This window comes from Silene latifolia, chromosome X, assembly GCF_048544455.1.
Source record: "Silene latifolia isolate original U9 population chromosome X, ASM4854445v1, whole genome shotgun sequence".
Lineage (NCBI taxonomy): Eukaryota > Viridiplantae > Streptophyta > Magnoliopsida > Caryophyllales > Caryophyllaceae > Silene > Silene latifolia.
In genome coordinates, this window is record NC_133537.1 from 323,482,196 (window position 1) to 323,505,388 (window position 23,193).

General features: G+C 34.3%; 2 protein-coding genes and 1 long non-coding RNA gene across 4 annotated transcripts; 1 reads left to right on the forward strand and 2 right to left on the reverse strand.

Moving 5' to 3' along the window:
• Positions 1-1,277: 1,277 nt before the first annotated feature.
• Positions 1,278-5,784, reverse strand: LOC141622046 (endoglucanase 8-like). Its single transcript, XM_074438118.1, has 6 exons — positions 5,499-5,784; positions 2,989-3,411; positions 2,395-2,487; positions 2,135-2,305; positions 1,942-2,041; positions 1,278-1,862 (listed from the first exon to the last, which is right to left on the reverse strand). The coding sequence occupies exons 1-6, from the start codon at positions 5,703-5,705 to the stop codon at positions 1,372-1,374; spliced, it is 1,485 nt and encodes a 494-aa protein (XP_074294219.1). The 5' UTR covers positions 5,706-5,784; the 3' UTR covers positions 1,278-1,371.
• A 13,095-nt stretch (positions 5,785-18,879) lies between these two features.
• LOC141622047 (uncharacterized) lies at positions 18,880-20,631 on the forward strand. 2 transcript variants are annotated; one of them, XR_012532846.1, is made up of 4 exons: positions 18,880-19,559; positions 19,693-19,877; positions 20,030-20,096; positions 20,185-20,631. It is a non-coding gene; the product is annotated as an uncharacterized LOC141622047 (long non-coding RNA). The 2 variants fall into 2 exon arrangements; XR_012532847.1 differs by having other exon boundaries at positions 19,693-19,800.
• Positions 20,632-21,733: 1,102 nt separating this feature from the next.
• LOC141620721 (NAC domain containing protein 50-like) lies at positions 21,734-22,627 on the reverse strand. The gene has a single exon (XM_074437521.1). It carries the CDS (start codon positions 22,625-22,627, stop codon positions 21,734-21,736), a length of 894 nt encoding a protein of 297 aa, XP_074293622.1.
• Positions 22,628-23,193: the final 566 nt, after the last annotated feature.

The window sequence follows — 23,193 nt, forward strand, 5'->3', positions numbered from 1 at the left end:
AGTTACACTTAAAAGGGGTAAAGTTACACTCGTAAAAGTATACAAATTCAAATTTATGCATAGAAATCATCCTACGACTAAAGTTACACTCAAAACGACTAAAGTTACACTTGTACGGCAGTAAAATTACACTCCTAAAATTATATAAATTCAAATTTATTTATTTAAAATTTCATTTTTATAACATAAATTTAAATTTTTGTGAATAAAATGTCTTGAAAAGGTTAAAGTTACACTCTAAAAGTTAAAGTTACCCTAAAAAGTCATTTAACGAATAAAGTTACACTCATAATGCAGTAGAGTTACACTCAGAAAATATGTGGCTGAGAATAGAACTTACGGACTCAACCAAAATGAGGGACTTACCTGAAACTATCTATATATATATATATATATATATATATATATATATATATATATATATATAATATATATATATATATATATATATATATAAGATGAGTACTTTAATTGCGTGTAAAAGATTTTTACCATGATTAAACTCTGAACACATGACATTAGTGTTGTCAAAATGGACCCCACCATAATAGAAGAAATGTGTTGGCATGTTGGGCCTTTCTCGACACATGTTAAATTTACATGATTTAATTCCGAACATATGATACTAATGTTGTCTAAATGGACTCCCATCATATTAGAAGAAATATGATGGGCCTTTCTCGATACGTGTAAATTCCAGAAGGTATATGTAGTTACAAAGTCCTAATAGTTATGTACGGAGTATTAATTACGAAGGAAATGAAAATATTCTGCAGCGTTTTGTGTATAATTTAGTAGAAAAAAAGGTTTTTGACAACAGAAAAAATATCAAAAAAAGTTCTAATGTAGCCCATTTTAGTTATGCATTAAGATTGGGATTCGATTAACCAAGTGGTGTTAGTCCAGTGGTAGTCGGGTTAAACCTTGAAGCTTGCAGAAATACAGGAGTTGAGAGGTCCCGAGTTCGACTACCAGCTGGGGCGATGATCACTTGGCCACTGCAGCTCCCGAAGGGGTGTCCATGTGGTGGTGCGGGAATGCATGGGCCCGGAGGGATTCAACCCCCTCGTCATCAAAAAAAAAAAAAAAAAAAAAAGAAAGAAAGAAAGATTGGGATTCGATTCTTACCAGCGACAGATTGCGCACATTTGAGCCTTAAAAATTTGAAATTTAATTCAAGAACTATATGAAACCAAATACAAAGTAATGGAATGTAAAATTAATCAGAAGGATTACATTGTGATTCCAAGTTCATCACTGAGAGAAATGCCAAACAATTTGATCAACATTCCTCCGGATGTATAACTAGTAGTCGTTTACACATACATTTTTCATCTAAAAGAATTATAACATAAATTAAAATTGAAAAAATCAATTGGAATGTCCTTTGAAAAAAGCTAATAGACCTACAAGAGGTGCATTTATATAAGTAGTTGGTTCAGAATGAACAAAATCCGCCCTAGAATCCTTATATTCATCTTTGATGTCCGGCCCTCCGACCACAGCACCAACCAATACATTCGGATTAGGATCGCTACTAAAGAAGTATGATGATCCTTGGCTACATTGAATTTTTTGTGGATGATCTCGAGTAGATGGCAATGATGAACCTCTATGGTGTATTTTTTGCGGATACTTTTTGCCGTATCCAACCATGTATGACATGTTTAGTGGATTATCTCCTAGTATGTAGTCGACTTGTTGTCGTGCTAATTGTAAGAGTCTAGAGGGTTTAATGGCCACATTTCCGCAATTGATCAACCTCTTTGTCCGGCTTGAGAAGCGTGCGTGTACTATGAGTAGAAACGATAACGCTGTCGAATGCTGCATGTTGCTTCCTCCCGCTTTGAACATTAGCCCGCCTACACCAAAATTGAAATCGCTTGAGTTCAATGAATGATTAAGGTCGCAATTAACGGGTTCTAAATGAACACAAACTACCTGGTGAATAAGAAACGATGTTGGTTGGTGATTCAGGCAACACCGAGCATACAAAGTTATCAGCTTTGTCGATAAATTGACTACGTCGATCCATGTTCATCTGAATATTATTATTATAATCAAATCAAATCAGATTATGCAGAGCATTCTAACAAAGTTGATTAAGTTGGATTAGTATATACCGATACTTAACCTTAGAAATAAGTACATTAATGCCAGCATGCTTAGTATCCCAACCAAATTCGGCGAAGCTACCACCACTGTAAGGTGGTTCAAGTTTCTGGAAGTTGTTTAAGACGTAATTAGAATAAAAGGGTAGTTTAGATGCTCTATATATCCAAGTTGCAGCCCAGATTAATTCATCCTGCAATAAAGTTACAATTCTTTATGATAATGAAAATTTCATTCGAGTATTTGAGCCGGTATTAGTATGTTAATTAAATATCATTTTACCTGATAACCACTGTAATCACAGTAGAAAGAACAAACCCAAAGTCCAAGACTGTCATTATAGGATCCCCTGTATGTATCTGCAAAATTGAACACCTATTCCGCCAACAAAATCATCCTAAATCAACATACATAGTATGAGAACAACAACTCTTCCATACATCGTCCTATAGCATAGGACTGGCCCAAAAGAAGAAAGCCCCCCAAAAAAAAAAACAATCAAATTTATTTATATTTTAATTTTATTTTAATGACTCGACATTTTATGATGAAAACTAAGGTATCTAAATTTACAATTTATCAATATAAAGTTTTTGGTTATCAAAGTAAAATAATATTTTACAAGTTTATTAACTAATTTATTTGGACTTTTAATTATTGGGTTAGTTTAAAAAAGGGTCCTACGCAACAATTTGTGGTATGAGAATGGTAACTGTGTAAAGCGAGCCATCTTTTAAACTCAGGTTATGATGAGTGGCCAGAGGATTAATAACGTCACCAACTAAACCAGATGACATTTTTTTGTGTTTGATGGGATACAAAATTAACCTTATAAAGACTCAAAGATAAAAAAAATTGAACAAAGATAAAGTATACCGTTCTTGACCGGCTAAGAAGGCGAGCAGCATAAGTACGATTAGAAGCCCTCAAAGCCATGGAAGAAGCGGCTAAAGCAGCCGCAATTTCACCAGAAACCTCGGAGCCAGGGGAAGTAGTGTTGACAGCAAAAACAGTTCTAGGAGTGTCCATGTCTTCAGGCCTTTCCCAACAATTATGATCAGCTTGGCCCTCACCAACTTGAGCATATACTACTCCTGGTACGCTAGTGCACTTTAGGAAGTAGTCCGTGGCCCATTGGATCGCCTCGAGGGCAGGTTGGAGGTCCGGGCCCATGAATTCACGGAACTCGATCACGCTCCATGCTAGCATTGTTGTGGAGAAAGCCATAGGGAAGTTGAACTTGACATTGTCGCCTGCATCGTAATATCCTCCTACTAAGTCTATTTGTTTTTTGTTCACCTGAGATTGTCACATATCGATTAGTTGTGTTAGGAAATACGTCCAACTATAGGACATTTGTCATACTTGCGAATTTGTAATACGTCCGACTATATATAGGACATAAACAAACAATTGACATATGATTAAATGAATAATAATGTTCAAAATCCGCCTCCCTTTTAAAAATGGGATTTAGGTTACGAGTATTACTAAAAAAATTGTAAATAAGAAAAATGTGAACGACCTATTTAGAATAGTCCTTAGATATTTCATTAAACTAAGCCCTAGTAGTTACTACACCAGGAATTACCTTAAGCACTAACCTTTACCAACTTTTTTTTAATGTAAAGAGAGTTACAAAGGCGATTTTAATGCTGACGGGATTTAAACTCTAATCAGGAGTACCACCACACCTCTCATAACTTTTTCTAAGAGGTACAAAAATGAAGTAATCTCTTGATAAGTGCATTTTTTATACATTTTAACCCCCTATATTAGCTTGTTTCTACATGTCTTTAGCACTTATCTTAAGTGTTTTATAGCTAATATTTGCATTTCTAGTTGTTTTGGAAACTTTGACATGTTTTGTAGGGAATAAGCTTTTTGGAGCTAAAATAACTACAAAGTACTAGAAATTGCAAGCTAAGAGGAAAGAAGACCAAATGGACTAAGGATTGGATGTTGCATGGACTTTATGCCTCAAGTTGCATGGATTTTTGCATGAGAATTTGTTGGATCAATTAGCAAAATACAAAATGAGATCAAACATCCAAGTCAAGCCCAAATTACAAGTCCAAAGTCAAGGGAAAAGCATGAGATTCCAAAAGATCTTAAGATGCCAAATGCAAGGTGATTAATCGCACATTTAATCACCCACTTAGGATTCTCCAAGGAATTAAGAGGGGATTTAAAGCAATTAATCGAGGAACACACGACCCCGATCGGGGCTGCCCAACCCCGATCGGGGTTGCATGCTCATTCAACTCTTACGTTTTCTCTTCCTCTCCTATAAATAGGAGAGGTATTCCTAGGTTTTGGATATCTCATTTTACGTCCAAGTTTACTACAATAAGCCTCAAGCATTATAAGTTTTCTCTCATTAGTTTTCATTTCAAGTTTAAGTTGTTTAAGCATTTCTTAGTTAATCTTTCAACATTTTGTATTTCAAGAGATTCTCAAGCATTTGTTATTCAATCTTTTGGTTATTAGTTGGTTGTTCTTCCATACAAGTCCTCCTTTATAAGGTATTTCTTATTACAAGTTTACAATTTACATCATTGCTTTAGTTATCACATAGTTATTATAATCAAGTATTTCATATTTACTTTAGCTTCGTTCTTTTCGTATGTCATATCACCTAATTAATATAATTCATATAACCATGTTCAATATTTCTTATAAATTAGTTTGCATTTTACATTTTAGTATGAGTAGCTAAAATTTCCTAGTCTAAAGGCTAGGCCGGCGAGCCATGCAAAATCAAACATATAATATGATTAAATAAAGTTCATAATAATATTGATCAATTGTTTCCATCACATGTTTGCTTTGTTACGCTTAATCTTTGATTATCGGCCGTAGTCGTAGATTAAACTTGTTTATTCGTTCTAAAGTCGAGAGGCACGGAATTGAATTAGACTAAACATGTGTGGTAGGACGACCTAGTCATGGACGAGAGTTTTTCTAGGACCCGGTCTATGGTTGATACTAATGCCGTAAGGTGGGTATCTTTAAGCCTAAACAATTGACAAAATTATTAGTATCGAGTTTAACATGTTCATATGTTTACCTTTGCATGAGTGACCCGAACCCTTTAGACTATCTTTTATCATATTATTTACATTGCAATTTTCATTAATCATCAAACCAAACAAACCAAACCCAAATCGTAATCGACCTTGATAAAAATCCACCCATAGCAATTCACGACGTAATTCCCGTTTCCTTGTGTTCGACCCCTATTACTACATTAATTTGTGTCTATGGAATTTATCTTTGCATAGGTACGCGATAAACCTATCATCTCTCAAGTTGGTTATACATGAACTAATTAGCCATGTAACTAAACTTAATAACAGAGAAAATAAAAGAAAAAGATGACAAACCAATTGAAAACCGTCGCGAAGAGCGGAATCTTGACGCCAAAGCAACCTTTGAGAAGAAGGCAACTTGCCAGACCTTTGTCCTTCAAAGAACAATATGCTCTTAGACAATGCTTCACCATAATCATGCTTCATTGTTGCTAATGAGGTTGTTATAATAATCTCAATTAGTATAAAATAACCCATAATTAAAACTACAAGTTTACCCATTTTGTTAACTAATTGTGCAATATCTATGTGTTACACGTATCAACATAATTTGTATAGTATATATAAGGCCGGCATGCATATAGTAACTTGGAAGAGAAAAAAGAAAGAAAGGGAAAAGGAGAGAGTGAAGGGAAAGGGAGTTAGGCTACATGTTGGAGAGTGGCGTGAGAAGATAATCAAAAGGTTGTGTGATTTTTGCGGTTACAAAGGGCAGTTATTATGTACGTTATTTTCCACATTTAATTAAAACCCCTCAAAATATGTTAATCTTGTGGTCATAAAATGGGGAGTACATACTGAATTACTGATACTAAATTACTAATGGTAGAAATCTTCATGACATGATTTGGTACTGCTTTCTTAGTCAGTCGTTTACTTTAATCTTGAGGGAATTCTCGCAATTGTCAGTAACCCGACCCGATTGATCCGATCTAAAAAAGTTGACCCGAGATTCGAAATTGACCCTAACTACATCACCCGAATGTGACCTGAAACCTGAATTGACCCGACCCGGACCGAAAACGACCTGAGCTTTCTTGACCTGTAACTGATCCGATGTGAAACCACCCAACCCGAATGAAACCCGACAAAACATAACTCTTATTGAACCGGAAAGACTTGAAATGACTTTTCTCTCTTATTCATTGACCCGAGCCGAAATAACCCGACCCGCTCGACCCAAAACAGACCCTACCAACAAACCCGAAACAGTCCCGAAACCCAAAGTGATGCGATCTAACCCGAATTAGCCTGAAATCAATGAGACCCAAACTATCCCGACTCAAATAGATCCGATCGAACCGACCCGGTTAACTCGTTTGCCAAGTCAAGGTGACACCCGAGTTACACAACACAACAAAACAAGAACATGAAGTTGCGCTTATAACTTTCTTTGCATCACAAATACACGATAATGGGATATGTTTTTTTGTGACCATTGACAGTGACTACCCTTTGTGACGAGTGTAGACACCGAAATTTTATATTTTGGTAGATATTTATTAGATGGTATATTTATTATTTAGAGATAATTATCATTAAAGATTGTGATAATATCTTAGGATAATAGAGAATATTTCCGTCTTGCCCTATAAGCTAACTAGAACTATAAAATACAGCTGTTGTGTTTAGGGTTTGGGGGGAGCAGATGGATTAAGTCGATAAGACCTCCGTAGTACTATCAAACCCTAAATCCCTTAGAGATGGAATCAAGAGAGTTACGGAAATTGTAACCCTTAATCTTTCAATAAAATAAACTCTTGTTTTCCATATTATTTTTGTGCCTCTTTATTTATTATCGCAGGTACGAATTTTTATAGTTTACAACGGGCAATCCGTCACAAACCCGTTTTTTGTGACGGGAAAGGCAATGTAGTGACAGATTCTTCTGTCACTAAACCGTGTATACCTAGTAGTGTATATGTTTATGAATTCTGAATACTTGTGTAAGACCGTTTAATAAAAAGAATTAAGTAGTATTTGTATATCATAAATTCTTGTTTAAGATTAACAAATATTTCTTAAATTTAAAACAAGTCAAATAGAATGAATGAGACAAAAGTAAAATAGTAAAAATGTCCAGGGAGTAGCAAAAAACTTGTGTCACCTATCCAAATAGGATGATATTTGACTTATTTAAATCTTAAGAAAACATAAAAAGTTTATCATAAAATGGTCACATTTTTCCGTCATAAACTTTTGACGTATCACAAATGAGAATTTGGGTAGAAATAAAATGTGGGTTTTTCCCCTCTCCCTCGCCCCTTTCGCCACCCCTGGTAAGTTCCCGTTTTCCGTGAGTTCGTCGGTATTGTCGATGAGTATAGCTCATCTTGGTGTCGCTGTTTTGTTTGTGGTGGTGATTTTGGGACGATTTGGTTTTTCCCCCTTCCCCCACTGATCGGTCCCAATTTCTGTTTTACTAGTGACGGTCTGAGTAGTTCTCTTAGTTGGTTTCTTTCATGTAAGCTGATGGTCCTCGGGGTTCGTCTGGAATTTGGAGTCTCGGTGTATTATTCGTGTTTTGGTGTTTGTGGGGTCTGTTTTGCTTCTCGTGACTAGCACGCAGGTTGAGTCCGTCTTTTTCTTTGGTTGCTGCGAGTAGGGATGTCATTGGGGCGGGGCGGTGGTGGATATAGGCTCCCCCGTACCCGTACCCACCAAGAAATTCCCATACCCGTACCCGCCTCACCACCCATGGCGGGTACAAGTTTCCATACCCGTACCCGCCCCACCAAATGAAAATCTAGACCCGTACTCGCCCCCTTTACCCACCAACCACCTATATCATATTTTTTGTCGATACTTTTTAAAATAAAATGTAATTTAATTACCATGAATTTCCGTAAATTTTCATATTTATAATCTTAGTTTAAGATTTTCAATAAAATTAGTAAATAACATTATCGAAAGTCATAATAATGTATATATTTTTTTAATAATTGGTGGGTAGGCGGGTATTTGGTGGGTATGACGTAAAACCCATCCCCGCCCCACCACCCATGGCGGGCGAAATTTTTGTACCCGTACCCGCCCCATCACCCGCGAAAGCTGTACCCATACCCGCCCCAACTGGAGCGGGTGCGGGGCGGTACCCGCTTATACCCGCCCCGCTGACATCCCTAGCTGCGAGGTCCTGGCTGATGGGGTTTATGTTCTGTCTATTGAGGCGTGTTGGGTAGGGTGGAGTTGGGGTTTTGGCAGTGTCGCTGGTTGGGTCGGATGCAGTGGTTTCCTCTTATAGTTAAATGTTTTATATATCTTTATGTATCGTGCCTTTTATTACACCGAATAATAACCTCCTACATGTTTATCTTACCGACTTCGTCATGGATGTTTAAGGTGTCATGTCCCCTTATCCATGGGTTATTTGCTTTAGTTGTCGGGTTAATAATGACGATTGTAGATTTACATTCGGTTTGTGTTGTGCCCATCTTTATCCGGCCGCCTTCAGAGATAGTTTTGGTCAAGGCCTGTTCAAGTAGTTTTTTTATTGCCAGTTATTTACTTACTCGCTTGTCTGGGATACGAGTTTCTTGTCCATAGTGATTGTGTTCCAAAGTGTAGGAGTTTTCTCTCCTTTGGAAGCAGACTTTACTTGTCTGTGTTCTGCCTTTCCTTTCTATGTCTGTGTGGCGTAAGTGCGCACACTCCGCCCTCTCGCGTTGGATCAAGGGTCTCGTTGTGTTCCAGGTGATGTGTATCATAGCCAATGAGATGAATCTCCGAGACACACTTTTAGGTCTTGTTGCAGGTATTTTTCCGAAACTTTGTCTATTAAGATGAGTGAAGATTTGTTCTATCATTTAGCCTGCTCTGTTCGTCCCTTCAAGAAGGTTGAGGATGAAGATGTTGAATTCCGTGTTCAACCAGTCGTACGCCATCAACACATGTGTGTTAACCGATGTAGTTACCTTTTTGTCTTAGCTTTCGATATTAGTAGTATAAGTGCATTTGACCAAATGAGTCCAATTAGGGCTGTAAATGAACTGAGCCTGCTCGACAAGCCCTCGGGATCGGCTCGGTCAAAGCTCGGCTCGAGATCGGTCAAACTGAGCTCGAGCTCGGGCTCGAACTAAGCTGAGCCCAAACCGAGCCGAGCTTGAGCACACTAAGGCTCGGCTCGGGAGCTCGTTTGAGCTCGTTATTTTTAAAATTACTTAACGTTTTTCACTATATTTACTTCAATTGTATCAGTTTTTTTAAAATAAATAAATTAAAATATTAGTTTATAAGATAAAATTACATAATAATTGTTATTATAAACTAATAAAAAATTATATTCTCGTTTGAATTTGAATTTTTAAATAAAAAATTACTTTATAATTAAAATAATACTCGAAAAAATAGTACGCAAACAAAGCTCGGGCTCGGGTTCGGGCTCGTAAAATATTATATGAGCCGATCCCGAGCCTTGATTTCAAGAGCTCGGGTTCGGGCTCGAACTCGACTTTTACAATATGAGCCGAGCTCGATCATAGGTAAGCTCGAGCTCGGCTCGGCTCATTTACACCCCTAAGTCCAATGCCAATTGTATAAGGATCTTTCTTTACCAGCTGCCGAAAAAAAAATGTTTCCTAATGTTTATAGGTATGGGTTTTCTTGTGATACGTATTTAGAGAAAAATTCTTTCGTACATCGGGTGTACCACGTCATCGTACACCCGAGCCAATAAGATTATTAGAATTACCCACACTTTCCATAAATAATAAAGTAAAATCTAAATGGAATAGTAAAGGTTTATTATTGGTTAGGGTGTACGATAATCTTGTACACCCAGTGTACCCAAGAATCTTTCCGTATTTAGAAAACAGATAATTAATATGGAATATATTCCCTTCTATTCAAACTAAAGGTTACACTTGCTTTTAGTGGTCTTCGAAGTCATATTTTGACCGTATTTTTTTGTTTATATATGTCCGTCTTAAGAGAGACCAATTGTCGATCGATAAATAGGTATTTAGAACATTTTTATATCTTATATACTCCGTAAGTTGTATACGAGAGTTAGTGACCCCAGATAAGCTATTTATTTCGTCTTAGGCCATGTTCTTCTGAATTTAATTTCAGCTCATTTCAGTTGAGTTCAGCTCTATTTTGTTCAGTCTAGCTTCATTAAGTTCATTTCAGTTCAGCTCATCTTTTCACAAATTAACTCTTACTTCAGTAGTTAATTTCAGTTCTGTTCAGCTTCACCGTTCAGTCCAGTTCAATTAAACTCTATTAAGTACAAATCATTTCTTTGTGTATATGTTTTTATATTTGAAGTGAAAAGTCAAACCACTTAACTCGCTAACTAACAGAAAAACAAACATATACAAAAATGATGATTGTTTAAAAGAGACTCAGAAGGATTGTTGATATACCAACAAAACTTGCGAGATTGTTTTTGATTTTGGTAGTAATTTAAGAAGATTTGCAAACAAAATCCCTTGGATCTACGGTAACGTACTAACGTACAAGTTGATTGTCAAAGGTTCAAATGGGAAAGGGGGCAGACATTCATGCATCTTTGATCCTTCAGTCAAACGTGTTTGTGCATCATCTTTGCATAGAAGCAACACGAATTGTTTGTGTAGAAAGGTAATGGTTGACTTTCTCATTAATAATAATCAGTATAAATATACTTTATAATAAGATATTCTAGGCGATAATATTTTAACATTAACGAAAGAAACTGTACTATGACTTTTATACAAGTTTGGTAAGCGGTATATTGGTATGACCGTGTGAGTACGTCTTCGATTTGCATTTAGCTTTTGCTAAGATATGAACCCCTAATTTTGGGGGAAGTGGTGATTGACCCCCATAACTTTGAGCAATTGTGAAATCAACCCCACAACTTTCAATTAGAGTGATTTGGCCCATAACTTGCATAATAAGTGAAATTAAACCCTTTTATCAAAATCTCACGAGAAATTTAATTTATCATATCAAAAAGTGAAAATGGTTAATGTTTTTATGAAAAATACAAATAAAAGTTTACAAAAATAAATTAAAAAAGCATTATTAGATAAAAAAAATTAAAATACTTTACAAAAATCAAACAATTTTTTTTTTATAAAGTACAGATTTTTCAACTTTTTTTTACAATTTTTGTAAAAAAATTTCAATTGCAAAATATTTTGTTAGGTAGTTGTGTTAAAATCAGAAATCGGAATAAAATATTTTCATGACAAAAAATATAATAAAAGGGTAAAAAAATATTCAAATATTTCTATTTTTCAACATTTCAAAAAAATTCACATAAAATTGTTAATTTTTTTTTTAACAAAAATCATACCGAATTACATACGTATGTAAAAAAAAGTTGAAAAAATATTTTGCAATTGAAAATTTTTACAAAAATTGTAAAAATTAGTTGAAAAATATATATTTTATACTCTCTCCCATTCAAAATAAACCTCCCTATTTCCTTTTCCGTCTATTCACAATAACCTCCCTATTTCCTTTTTTGGTAAGTGTTTGTGTGGTCCAAATTTAATTGTATAGTGGGGTAGTGTATTTGTGTGGTTCAAATTTAATTATATGGTGGGGTAGTGTGTTTTCTTAATATTTGTGCCAAAATGAAATGGGAGGTTTATTGTGAATGGGAGGGAGTATAAAAATAATAAATTGTTTGATTTTTGTAAAGTAGTTTTAATTTTTTCTATCTAATATATGCTACTTTTTTATTTTTATTTTTGTAAGCTTTTATTTTGTATTTTTCATAAAAACATAATCATTTTTACTTTTTTTTATATGATAAATTGAATTTCTCGTGAGATTTTGATAAAGGGGTTTAATTTCACTTATTATGTAAGTTATGGGGCCAAATTACTCCAACTGAAAGTTGTGGGGGTTAATTTCACAATTACACAAAGTTATGGGGGTTAATTTTGGGTGTGAATACTTTAGTTACCACCTAACCACCGAGTCAAGTGAAGTCAAATCATCATTTTTTTAATAAAGTGTGTATAGATTTTTGAATGGGTAATAGGATTGGCTCCCTTCTAATATAACTAGTGATTAAGGACCTTAATTAAGGTCCTCAACTACACTTAAACTTAAACTTATTTAAGGTCGGTCGGTAAACCGATTTACTAACATTGTAGACCAAAATATCCGGTCATTAAATTTGGTCAGTAAAGTGAATATACCGACGGATTAATACGGCCGATAACTTAGTGATACGATTTGGTCGCGGAATAAGACCTGATTTGAACAGTTTAATGGATTGTCTGAAAGTAATTACGAATCTATTGTTTTTATGTGTTTTTTGATATGTAAATGAAACAAGAAACAAAGGATATTTGCTATCGTTAGACCTATAACAATAACAATGAGATATTTGCTTGAGTTAGACCAATAACTCAAACAATAGTGATCGAACTCAAGACCTATTGAGTTACGGTCGAGTTAGACTCGAAACGCGTCGAAAACTAACGGATTTTTGGTATGTAAACTACATACTTAAAAATAACAAAAACACAAGTGTTTTCTTTTCTTAATCTTTCATATACTTCTGAATTTCCTTATTGTTGAAAGTTTATGGCCTTATATAGGCAGCCAAGGCTTGAAAAACTTAGCTAAGTGAGGAGTTGTCATCACTCCCTCACTAATTACAATCATAAAGCTAGTAAAATGAAAGGTTTAAAGTAATTACAAACTTATTGAATACATTATTAGCAATAAGTAAATAAAAGATGATCATTTTATTAGCTTCAAATGTGGTTGCCTTGTACCGTGTGCCATCAGCTCCTTTAGGCCGTATCCGTACTCGTATCACTTAGCGATAAAAAAAGTGGTCGGTAATAGTAACTTTGGCCGGTGCCTCAATTATTGACCAGTCAATAAGTCAGCTGAAGTCGGTCAGTAATAGCTAATGCTGTTGGTAAATACCAACTATTGTCGGTTGATAATGTGACCATTCAGTCGGTAAATACCGACTACTATCAGACGATAATTAGAACTTCGGTCAGTATTGAAAGTGCACAATTTTTTTTTTGACAGCGGTAAATACAAGGGTTTATATGACATTTGACTCATTTGGTCAAATGCAATTATTTTAGTAATACCATAAACTAAAACAACAAAGTAGCTACATCCGCTAACATAAGAGTGTTGATGGCGTACGGTTGACCGCACACAAAGATCATCTTCAACATCCCCGTCATTCATGAAGGGGCAGTTAGAGCTGGCCAAATGGTCGATCATACCTTTACTCATCTTTACAGACCAAGTGCACAAAAAATTGGCAGAATGCATTCGATTGGTAATCAAGGAGTGCGGTCGGTAATCCTATGTACTTAAATCAATTTTACAAACCAAGTCTAAAGATTTCAACATTGTCTCACAAAAGAACCAAGATTTACAAACCGAAACATCTAATTAATTAACGCAATTGCTAAATCCCGCACACGAGTTTACTATATCCCACACACTTTTCCCATATATTCCATAACTACCCTTCGTCTTATAAAAAAAAACTAAAATGAGTTCTCTCCCTCCTCTCTCTTAAAACCTAACAAATTTGTTAATAATTAGATAATTATCGATCGTAATTTGCACATATCGCATGTAATCTCTCCGTTTTATCAACAATTTTAATAACTCCCATCTTTTAATCGATTTAATTGACTTTATTTTTTTAAATAAAGAGGATTTTTTACAATTAGGGTTTGGAATTTGGATAGATGTTAGATTACAAATAATGTTGGGTTGTTGAAGGGGTGGTTGTGGGGTTGTCCAGTAGGCGGTCGGAGTAGGGGGTCGGATGGCACATGGGAAGAAGGTTATCGAATTCGTGGCAGGCGTGTGGTCGTAGAATTCATGGCATTAAGGTCTCGTTTGGTTCATCTTGGAGTTTGATTAACACCGGAAAATGCAATTGACGTGAATTATTTTCCCATATACAAATTCACATGAATCCAGAAAACTTGTTTGGTTGCGGATGTAGGAGTTGAATTCCTAGGAGTTGTCAACTACCTAGGGGGGAGTAGGTAATCAAACTCCTACATCATGTAGGCATTCAAAACTCCTAGGAAAATTGAATGCCTACATTTTGCCAAAAAAATGACAACGAAACACTCACCCTTTTTTACAATTCATGGGATTTTAATTTTCCCATGAATTAGATAGGCAACCAAACAAGCCCTAACTTCGTAGAATTTGTGCATTAACTACACAAGCATAATGAATTTTCATAATTACAACATGATTTATGATTATTTTCATGATTACAACATGATTGATGACTTTGAATTCTGCAAAGACACGGACATTTCCGTCCGATTGTTCATCGGTTCTGGAATTTTTTTATTTTCTTTTTTGTTTTTAATTTGTCTTTCTTTGATTGGGGTGGAAAATGAGAGGGGTAAACTTGAAATAAAGCAAAAAAATATGCGGGATTTAGTAAAATGGCGTGCGGGATTTAGCATGTCCTTTAATTAAATCAATCTCCACCAACTTGAAATCCAACATGGGATCAACCTCTTTGGGTTACGATAATAGTTCCAAGTGTATACGCAAATATTAATTGAAAAAAAATTAATTAAAAAAAATAAAACCCGAATTAAATACTTCCGTAATAGATAAACATACGAATAAGGAATGTATACGTATATTAAATCATACTGTATAAAGAAATTAATAAAGGAGTATGTACATATATTAAATCGTAGAACTTGAAGTAGCGTATACAGGAGTGTGTACGTATATTAAAGGTATACATAAATATACTAAATATTAAAGGTAGACATAACCTTTAAAAAACTTTTTTTTTCCAAACACCACCTTTAAAAAAAAAAGTTTGTGAAACACAACCTTTAATAAATTTTTTTTGTTAAACACGACATTTTGGCTAGAATTTGAACACTTGCAATAGGCTGACTTTCAGTCGATATTTGAGATAGTAAACGAGCTCGATTTGAGGTGTTTTTAGCCTCATTGGAAAGGTCAGAGTATAAGCTTTCTAGGCGTTATAAATACGGCGGTGATAGGTGGCCTTATAAGGGGTCTATTGGTGTGTAAAGTAAGGTTCGTTAAGGAGTGAATTAGTGTTTTTCTGATTTGTTTTTACCTCCAATTCACTTCTTGACCAACCTTAATTTACACCCCAATAGACCCCACATAAGGCCACCTATCACCACCGTATTGGTAACGCTTGGAAAGTTTGTACTCCCACCTTTCCAAAGAGTATAAAAACACCTCAAATTGACCTCGTTTGCAACCTCAAGTATCGGACTTAATGTAAGCCTATTGCGTGTTCAAATTATAGCCAAAATGTCGTGTTTAACAAAAAAAAAAATTATTAAAGGTTGTGTTTCACAAACTTTTTTTTAAAGGTGGTGTTTGGGAAAAAAAAAGTTTTTTAAAGATTGTGTTTGACAAAAAAACCCATACTAAAAATAATAAAAGGTATTAGTAATAAATTAGAGTTAAATAAAAAATTATAAGAAAAGTAATTTTAATTAATACTAGGTAGTATCCCGCGCTTCGCGCGGCTTATTTTAAAATTTAATTATTATAATTGAAGAAAAATAACATAATTTATATATGATCTTTAATATTTTTACTTATAAATAAAAATAAATTAATTTTTCTCAAATTAATTTTTTTTAGGTTTAACTTCAATGTTCTAAAATAAAATACATACAATTTTAATTAAAACTAATAAGTGATAATTAATTATGCATGATCAATGTTTTATAAATTATTTTGTGAGTGATCAAATATCATATTAACTAAAATAAAATTTATTCGAGTAATGCAACAATCAAAATTAAGTTCTCAAATTATATCATTTCACGATACGTTATGTTCAAACCAATTAGTATTTGTTCAAAATGATGTGAATATAATTTTATGTAATTTTTATTTTTTTATGTATAACATGTGATATTTATGTATCAAACATATAGATTTCAAACTCAACTTATTCAAATCTTGGAGTTTGTGTGTTTTATTTATGCCATCTCGTGTTTCCCCAGGGTAATTCATTAATTTTTAAATTGGTTGGTTAATCAAGTTTAATGAAAAAGATTTGGCTTATTTCGGGTTTGAATCTAGCTCTCACCGAGAGCTGGAGTTCAAGCTATATATCATACAAGCCGATTTCGAGCATTAGCGAGCTCATTATCAAATGGAAAACGAGATAGCGCCACCGGATGGTACTCATTTTCAGTGCCACCGTGGGCATTTTAGTAAATTAAATCACATTTTAATCTTTTTGTTAATTTTTAATAGATTGAGTCAACTCATTTAACGAAGGGTAAAACCGGAAGACCGCATATATATCGAGCTGATATTAATGTGTGTATTCAGATAATCAAATTACGCTCTCCATATCTCCCCCAGTCTCACTTAGCTTCCATGTTCATGTCCGCTGTATCATCATCGTTATTAGCTAACACACTATAATGCTTTTCCAAATATGTGTAAACTTTACCATGATTCTTTAATTAACTTACACTCATACAATAGTATGTGTTAATTAATTGAAAATCTCATTGTTAATTAAGACTATGGTGTAATTGGAAATGGGTTTCGTAAATTTTAATGGTGTTTTCATTAAATTGTTTGTTTGTACTTCATATTTCCAACTAAAGTTCTCTTTGAACCTTCATGATTGAAGGTTGAAGCAAATACCTGCGGAGGAGTATATATGGACCCCTATACGAAACTTTTATAAAATATCTAAATATTCCGTATCGAATTTACTTGAAAGTTCTCAACAGAAAGAAACGAACAAGAAAATGAGATTAGAGTAGTTGTACTGCCGTTGTGTCGATGTTAATGGCAACTCAAATGTCAATGATGAAGATAACATGTATAATGTTATAATGTGCTAAAGTTGTTACAACTTTTAAAATTAGTTATTATTTCATTATTTTAAGGGCCCTAATTTTCGCAGTACACATTTTACTCATCGCAGTATACTATTGACAATTATCAGGGGCGGATCTCCCTTGACCTGCGCAGGGGCCAGACCCCCCCTAACCTTTGGGGCAAATACACTACACGGTTAGTTTGACCCCTGTCGATATTAGGATGTACCATAATGCATGGTAACCCACATGTTTGTTAAGAAAGGCCCACTTATATAAATCTTAATACTCTCTCTTGATGATATTGCTGGGCTGTTTGGCCCACTGTATCATTTAGTTGGAATTTTTTTGTTGGGTGACTAACAGTTCTCAACGTATTTTTAACTAAACAATTTGTGTTAATTAAATCAACAAAATAACTGTTTAGTAAGCAATAAGTGCGGAGTATAAAGATTCACGTTTTTTTTAATATGAATCGAAATTTAGTTCTAAATAGTAATTTTTTTTGTCTAATACTCCTTTGTCACGGTTATTTGTTTATCTATTCCATATTAGGGTGTCTCGGTCAATTGTTTACCTTTCTATTTTGGGAATGCTTTTGATGAACAATTTATCTTCAACACTCAATTTGGTTCATTTGTCACCAAATAAATGGTTCTTTCATCTCTCCTTAGCCTTTGTGTCAAAATCAAAGGTAAACAAATGATCATGAGAAAGGAATTACATTTACGTTAAATTAAAAATGTCTAAAATAACAACAAAAACACCATATAATAGACATCGATTTTTTTATACTTTAAATTTAATTTGACTACATTTTATTTCAATAATACCTCTATTTCCTGCAAATAATTTACTTGCCATTTTTTTTAGAAGCTATATTAATGAAAACAAAAAATTAGAATGGAAAGACTACAATAGTAGTCGATTTAATCTAGCCCGGCCCCCATAAGAAATTTTTTCAAGATCCGCCACTGACAATTATACCCCTTTCATTCTCCCTCTCATTTCCCTCTATAATCTCTCTCTCATTATTCTCTCTAATATCCACACATCGTTTCATGAATTCATCCAAAATTTCACAAAGCCTGCACTTAGCAAGTTATGTCAAAAAAATTATTTGTATGACTGCATTGATGTACGTCTTAGTACATTGATTTTTTAAACAAAAAAAGGGGAGTGATAGGGCGACACCGGGTGTTACCGAAACTCGGTAACACCTTAATTAAAAAATGATAAAAATAAAAAAATAATAATCAATTTTCAGATTTTGCGCCAAATTTAATGGGCATTATTGTAACTTAATCTAATTAAATTTGGGAAATGTTATGATTTGAAAAAAAAATCCATCTATGATAGAGATTATTTTTGCGAAGTAGGCAAATTTAACAAGCTGATTCATAGATAATCTTGTAAGGATTATCAAGACTATGGCGCTACTCTTCATCAACGACTGGGGAATTTTTCATGTTTACTAAATCAGCAATCACATTTTTGCAGCGTATGATTACTTTGTGAATTTTGGTTGATTGATTACGCAGATTCCCAATAATTAATGACTACACATAGCCTCAGAAAATCAATTGAGGGACAATTTAATGACGATTTCCTACATCAAAAAACACAAAGAAAGTTGTAAATTTCAATGATGGACCCTAAATTAATTACCCAGAATCCAGATTCACTTAAAATCCTAACCTAGTAAATTAATCTTCCTAAAATACCCTTCTCAAGTGAAAAGTTTTAAATTTTAAAAAGACCTCAAAAATGGAATGAATTTACTAAAATACCCCGGGTGTTACTAAAACTCGGTACCACCCGGTGTCACCATCTCATTTAGGCAAGAAAAAACAACGTTATGTACTACTCCCTCCCATCCAAACCAAAGGTTACATTTGACTTTATTACGCATGCCGAGGTGCGTTTTGCAACGTGAATATCTTTAGTTACACATTATTAAAAATTATAAAAACTTGATATTCTTATAGAATTCATGACGATGAATCAAACAAGATCTCGCATGACTATGTTTTCTCTTATACATTACTAATAATACCAAAGATTATCTACAATTATGAATAGTGCCAAAAAGTCAAATGTAACCTTTGGTTTGGATGGGAGGGAGTACACAGGAAAAAAAGCAAACCACCACCAAAACCGCCGGCCACTCCTGACGTCCACCCCATCGACCACCCGTTGCTAGCGAACCGAACTCCCTCCCCCGCATATGACTAACGGTGCCAAACCACAGAAACAATTCCATCCGAAGATCAAACTTTTAACCGACCTCGAATCATTATAGCCTTACAGCTTTTTTCTTCTTGTTGTTGATGTTGTTGTTGTAAAGATTAGAAATTTAGAAGTCACTTTCTTTGCAGCTATTGTAATATCATCTGATATTTTAACGGTTTCACCAGCTGACTAAAAAAGCCACAGATCTATTCAAGTGTCATCTAATGAAATTCAGATTGGAGCATCGCCAAATCTTGTGCTTTTCTTTGACTGTCCCGAGGAAGAAATAGTGAAGCGAGTCCTGAATCGTAACGAGGTACTTCTATGTGGTTGTATATTCTGGAGCAATTTATTCCTCTAATTTGCCATGCCTATTACGTCCAAGTTAATCTTATGTCATTTTTTTCGAGTATCACACATAAGATGATTTGATATCTTGTGTGTTACAGGGGAGGGTAGATGATAACGAAGAAATAGTTAAGAAACGCCTTCAAGTGTTCAGAGAATTGAGTCTTCCTGTGGTCGACTACTACTTCAAGAAAGGAATACTTCACAAGGTTAGCACTTGCAATCCTGGTATTAAATCTCAGTTTTGAGATTCGATCTTGGAATCGGTCATTGCTCCATAAATGTGGTCGGTATTGCCTTAAACTGCAATCTTAAGAACCTTTTCATAAATTGTTTTATATTGGGTTTGTAATGTTCATATCACAGATCTATTATTTCTCAAGTTTTCTTAGCCAAAAAAACGGATGGATTCTGATGCTTAATTTTCCTTGGGTGCAGATTAATGCAGTTGGAACAGAAGACAATATCTTTGAATAAGTTCGCACTATTTTTTTCTGTATATGAGGTATGTTATAATGTTATACTAATGATGATATGGTTAAACTTGCGATCTTCCGATGATTTTTATAAATTCGTTAAATTTCAATTGGCAGCCGATTATTACATGATTAAAGCTAAGGAAGAGGTCCTGGATTTTTTTTTGGAAATGAACCCTCCCTTATCAACCCAGTAACTCTTCAAGGTCCAAGATTGACATCTTATACTAGGCTGGTCGGCGTGGGACCTATGTTTTGTTTTGACTCGACCATTATTAGCCCAACCTTTTGTGACCGGTTTGACAGGTTTAGGGATCAAGTGGAGTCCAATGAATTACAAGTCGAATAAATTTGTAACCCAAAACCAATTTGTAATAGGTAGCGCATTGATTGACATTTCGAGTGCAATTTATTTAACAATGCTCTTGTCAATGCTGACTAACAATGATAGTGTTGTCTTCATTATCTTTCCATCGTCAGCGCGCAAATGTAATACAGATTATACACTGACAAGTGATAATACTTATTTCAATAATGATTCTCTCTATTTGTTTCCATTGATTGTATTGCGATTCTCAAATGTCTACCTCTATGTATAATAGAAAGTTCTTGATTAAGAAACCACATCAATTATTGTTTCATGAGAGTAGTTTACAGGTTTTTTTTTCACGCATTAGACTAGCCAACGTCCTCTTAGATGTGGCAAAATGACCGGCAGAAAATAGTCAACACATACAAACGGGGAGCTGCTATCATGAACGATCCATGCCTAGGGAATGAAACAAACTTCTGGGTCAGTTGTTACCTCTTCGTGAAAGTATCTGCGCCGAGGGGGTTATTCACTGTTGTCAATGGTGGACACCCGAATTACACTTACACAAAATGTTCCCAAAGTACCTATTTCTCACGATTTGAAACAGAAAAAATATAGGATAAGCAGACCACCACCAAGAAATCAAGAGATCAGCTGCAATAATCTCAGTACTAGCTTCATTTTACCCCAGTTTCACACTTAATAAATGCTAAATTTGCTAAATGCTAATTCTTCTGGTAATAATGCTTTTAGAAAACGTCGGCTACCGATGCTTGAAATTCATCTATGACACTCTGATTAGTGTATTACAAATTTTATTATTTATTTTAGTGTTGAATAATAATAATTCTTGTATAAACCGTGTAATACAAGTGTTGTTGTAAAATCAAGTGATCTTTTATCTAAATAGCCCTACTTAACTTAAATAACTTCCATCAACGACCACTCTTCCACAATAAGAGCATACTAATTTTTTGTATATGATTTTACAATAGTTTATTATTGTAAAACAGTTTTATAGAACACTTGTTGAATTAAAAATCATCACACAAAGAACAACTACTTTGTTAGTTTCTCATACTCAACATTAAAAATCTTGAATATTTTTTTTTTTGAATTAAAAAATCTTGAATATTCTTGATGACTACAAGATACAGTAAAATTTGATGGCATTGTATTATGAATAATACCAAATAAATATAACTATACAAGCTAAACGAATTTGCCCATGATAACAAAAAAAAAAAAAAAAAAACAAAGACGTGAAAGAATTGCATGAAACTTTATTTACAAAGTTATAATCTGGCCTTGTACCTTGTTGGTTCAATAACATAACATTATTTAGTATAAAAATTAAGCCATTAACAAGGCCTCCAATCTATTTAACTCTTCTTGAGCCCGTGGATCCAAGTTACTTGTTGTCCATGTTAACTCGCCAGCAGCCATCTCCACGGCTGGAATCTCGATGACCTGATGATCGTCATGATGATCTTCTTGTGCAACAATTTGTTCCATTGCAGACTTGTACCCATCCTCGAACCATTTTAAAGACTCGTCGTCTTTTACTCCTCCATCAGCAGTAGCACACTCATCCCCAACGTCGTAAGAGATCCAGTTTAATGGATCTTCGTCATTCCATTCAGTATATGGATCAACCCGACTTATCTTACTAGGACCCGCTTCATAATCCAACGACTGATCCACTACCATGTTTATCTTACGAGCCTTAATACTCTTATTATGGGAATTATTATAATCTTTCTTGTTAGTAATATGGCACAATACAATTATATCTTGGTCTTGGTTGTCTTGGTTGTGTAAAAGAGAGTATTCATGCATCATCCACTCGTCTTTGTTCAACATGCTGCCTTTGGATTCAGAAACCGGGTTAAACTTGTAGTACTTGTGGATCCCAATAACCTCGTTCTGATAACATATCATCTTTGTAGCGGCTTTCTCTAACCAAGTCCCATGAGTAGGGATATATTGGTGCTTTATTCTCTTGCCATTCTTAGAAGTCGTCTCGAGAGAGCTGAAGAAGTAACCTTGTTGAAAACCGTCTTCTTCTACCTTTCTTTCAGTTAAAGTCATGATCTTCGAGGGATGATATACATCAAAGTCCATGATAACATTGTTGTAGAATGATTCCAATGGTTCGCCTCTTAGCCTTCTTTTCAGAAAATACTCAACAAGTTCTTCCTTTGACGGTTCGAACTTGTAACCCAATGGTAGATCATAAGCTGCCATTTTACAAGATAATTATGATCAACGAAAGCTGAATACCAAACCCTTACCGAAGCTTATTATTTGTTTGTGTATGGGAAATTTTGTGAATTATTGCGTTGTAATAAAGAAATAGGGTAATGTACGTTGTGTATATATATTAGGACAAAACATACTTTAAGAATTCGAGTAGGATTCAATTATCTTGAAGATTTTTTCTGTTATTAGACACGTTAAGTTGTTTTTCCCATAGTTAAGGAGATATTTGTAAGGACAAAATAAGTTTGTTAGAAAAAATATTTAAATATTACTATTAGGATTAGTAATCATGCATGGAAAAACCCTAATAATAATGATAACTAGTTTTGGAGCCCGTAAAAATCACGGGATCGTTAATAATTGACTGTGTTTAAGTGTTTAATTTGTGAATAACTTATATGGAGTAGTCTTCCTCTCTCAATCATTTGTTTAATTTTAATTAAAAAACCACTCATAAAAAATTAAAAAAAAAGGTAAATAAAATGAACACGACTGAGGGAGCGGTATTTTAAAACAAAAGTTTAATACACTCCAAATTTTTGATTCTGGAT

Coding starts and splice junctions, on each gene's coding strand:
- LOC141620721 (XM_074437521.1), bottom strand. CDS start 22,627: ATGGCAGCTTATGATCTACCATTGGGTTACAAGTTCGAACCGTCAAAG.
- LOC141622046 (XM_074438118.1), bottom strand. CDS start 5,705: ATGGGTAAACTTGTAGTTTTAATTATGGGTTATTTTATACTAATTGAG. Junction 3,412..5,498: donor TTCGCGACGGTTTTCAATTG/GTTTGTCATCTT, acceptor TGACAATCTCAG/GTGAACAAAAAACAAATAGA. Junction 2,488..2,988: donor TTCTTAGCCGGTCAAGAACG/GTATACTTTATC, acceptor TTGGCGGAATAG/GTGTTCAATTTTGCAGATAC.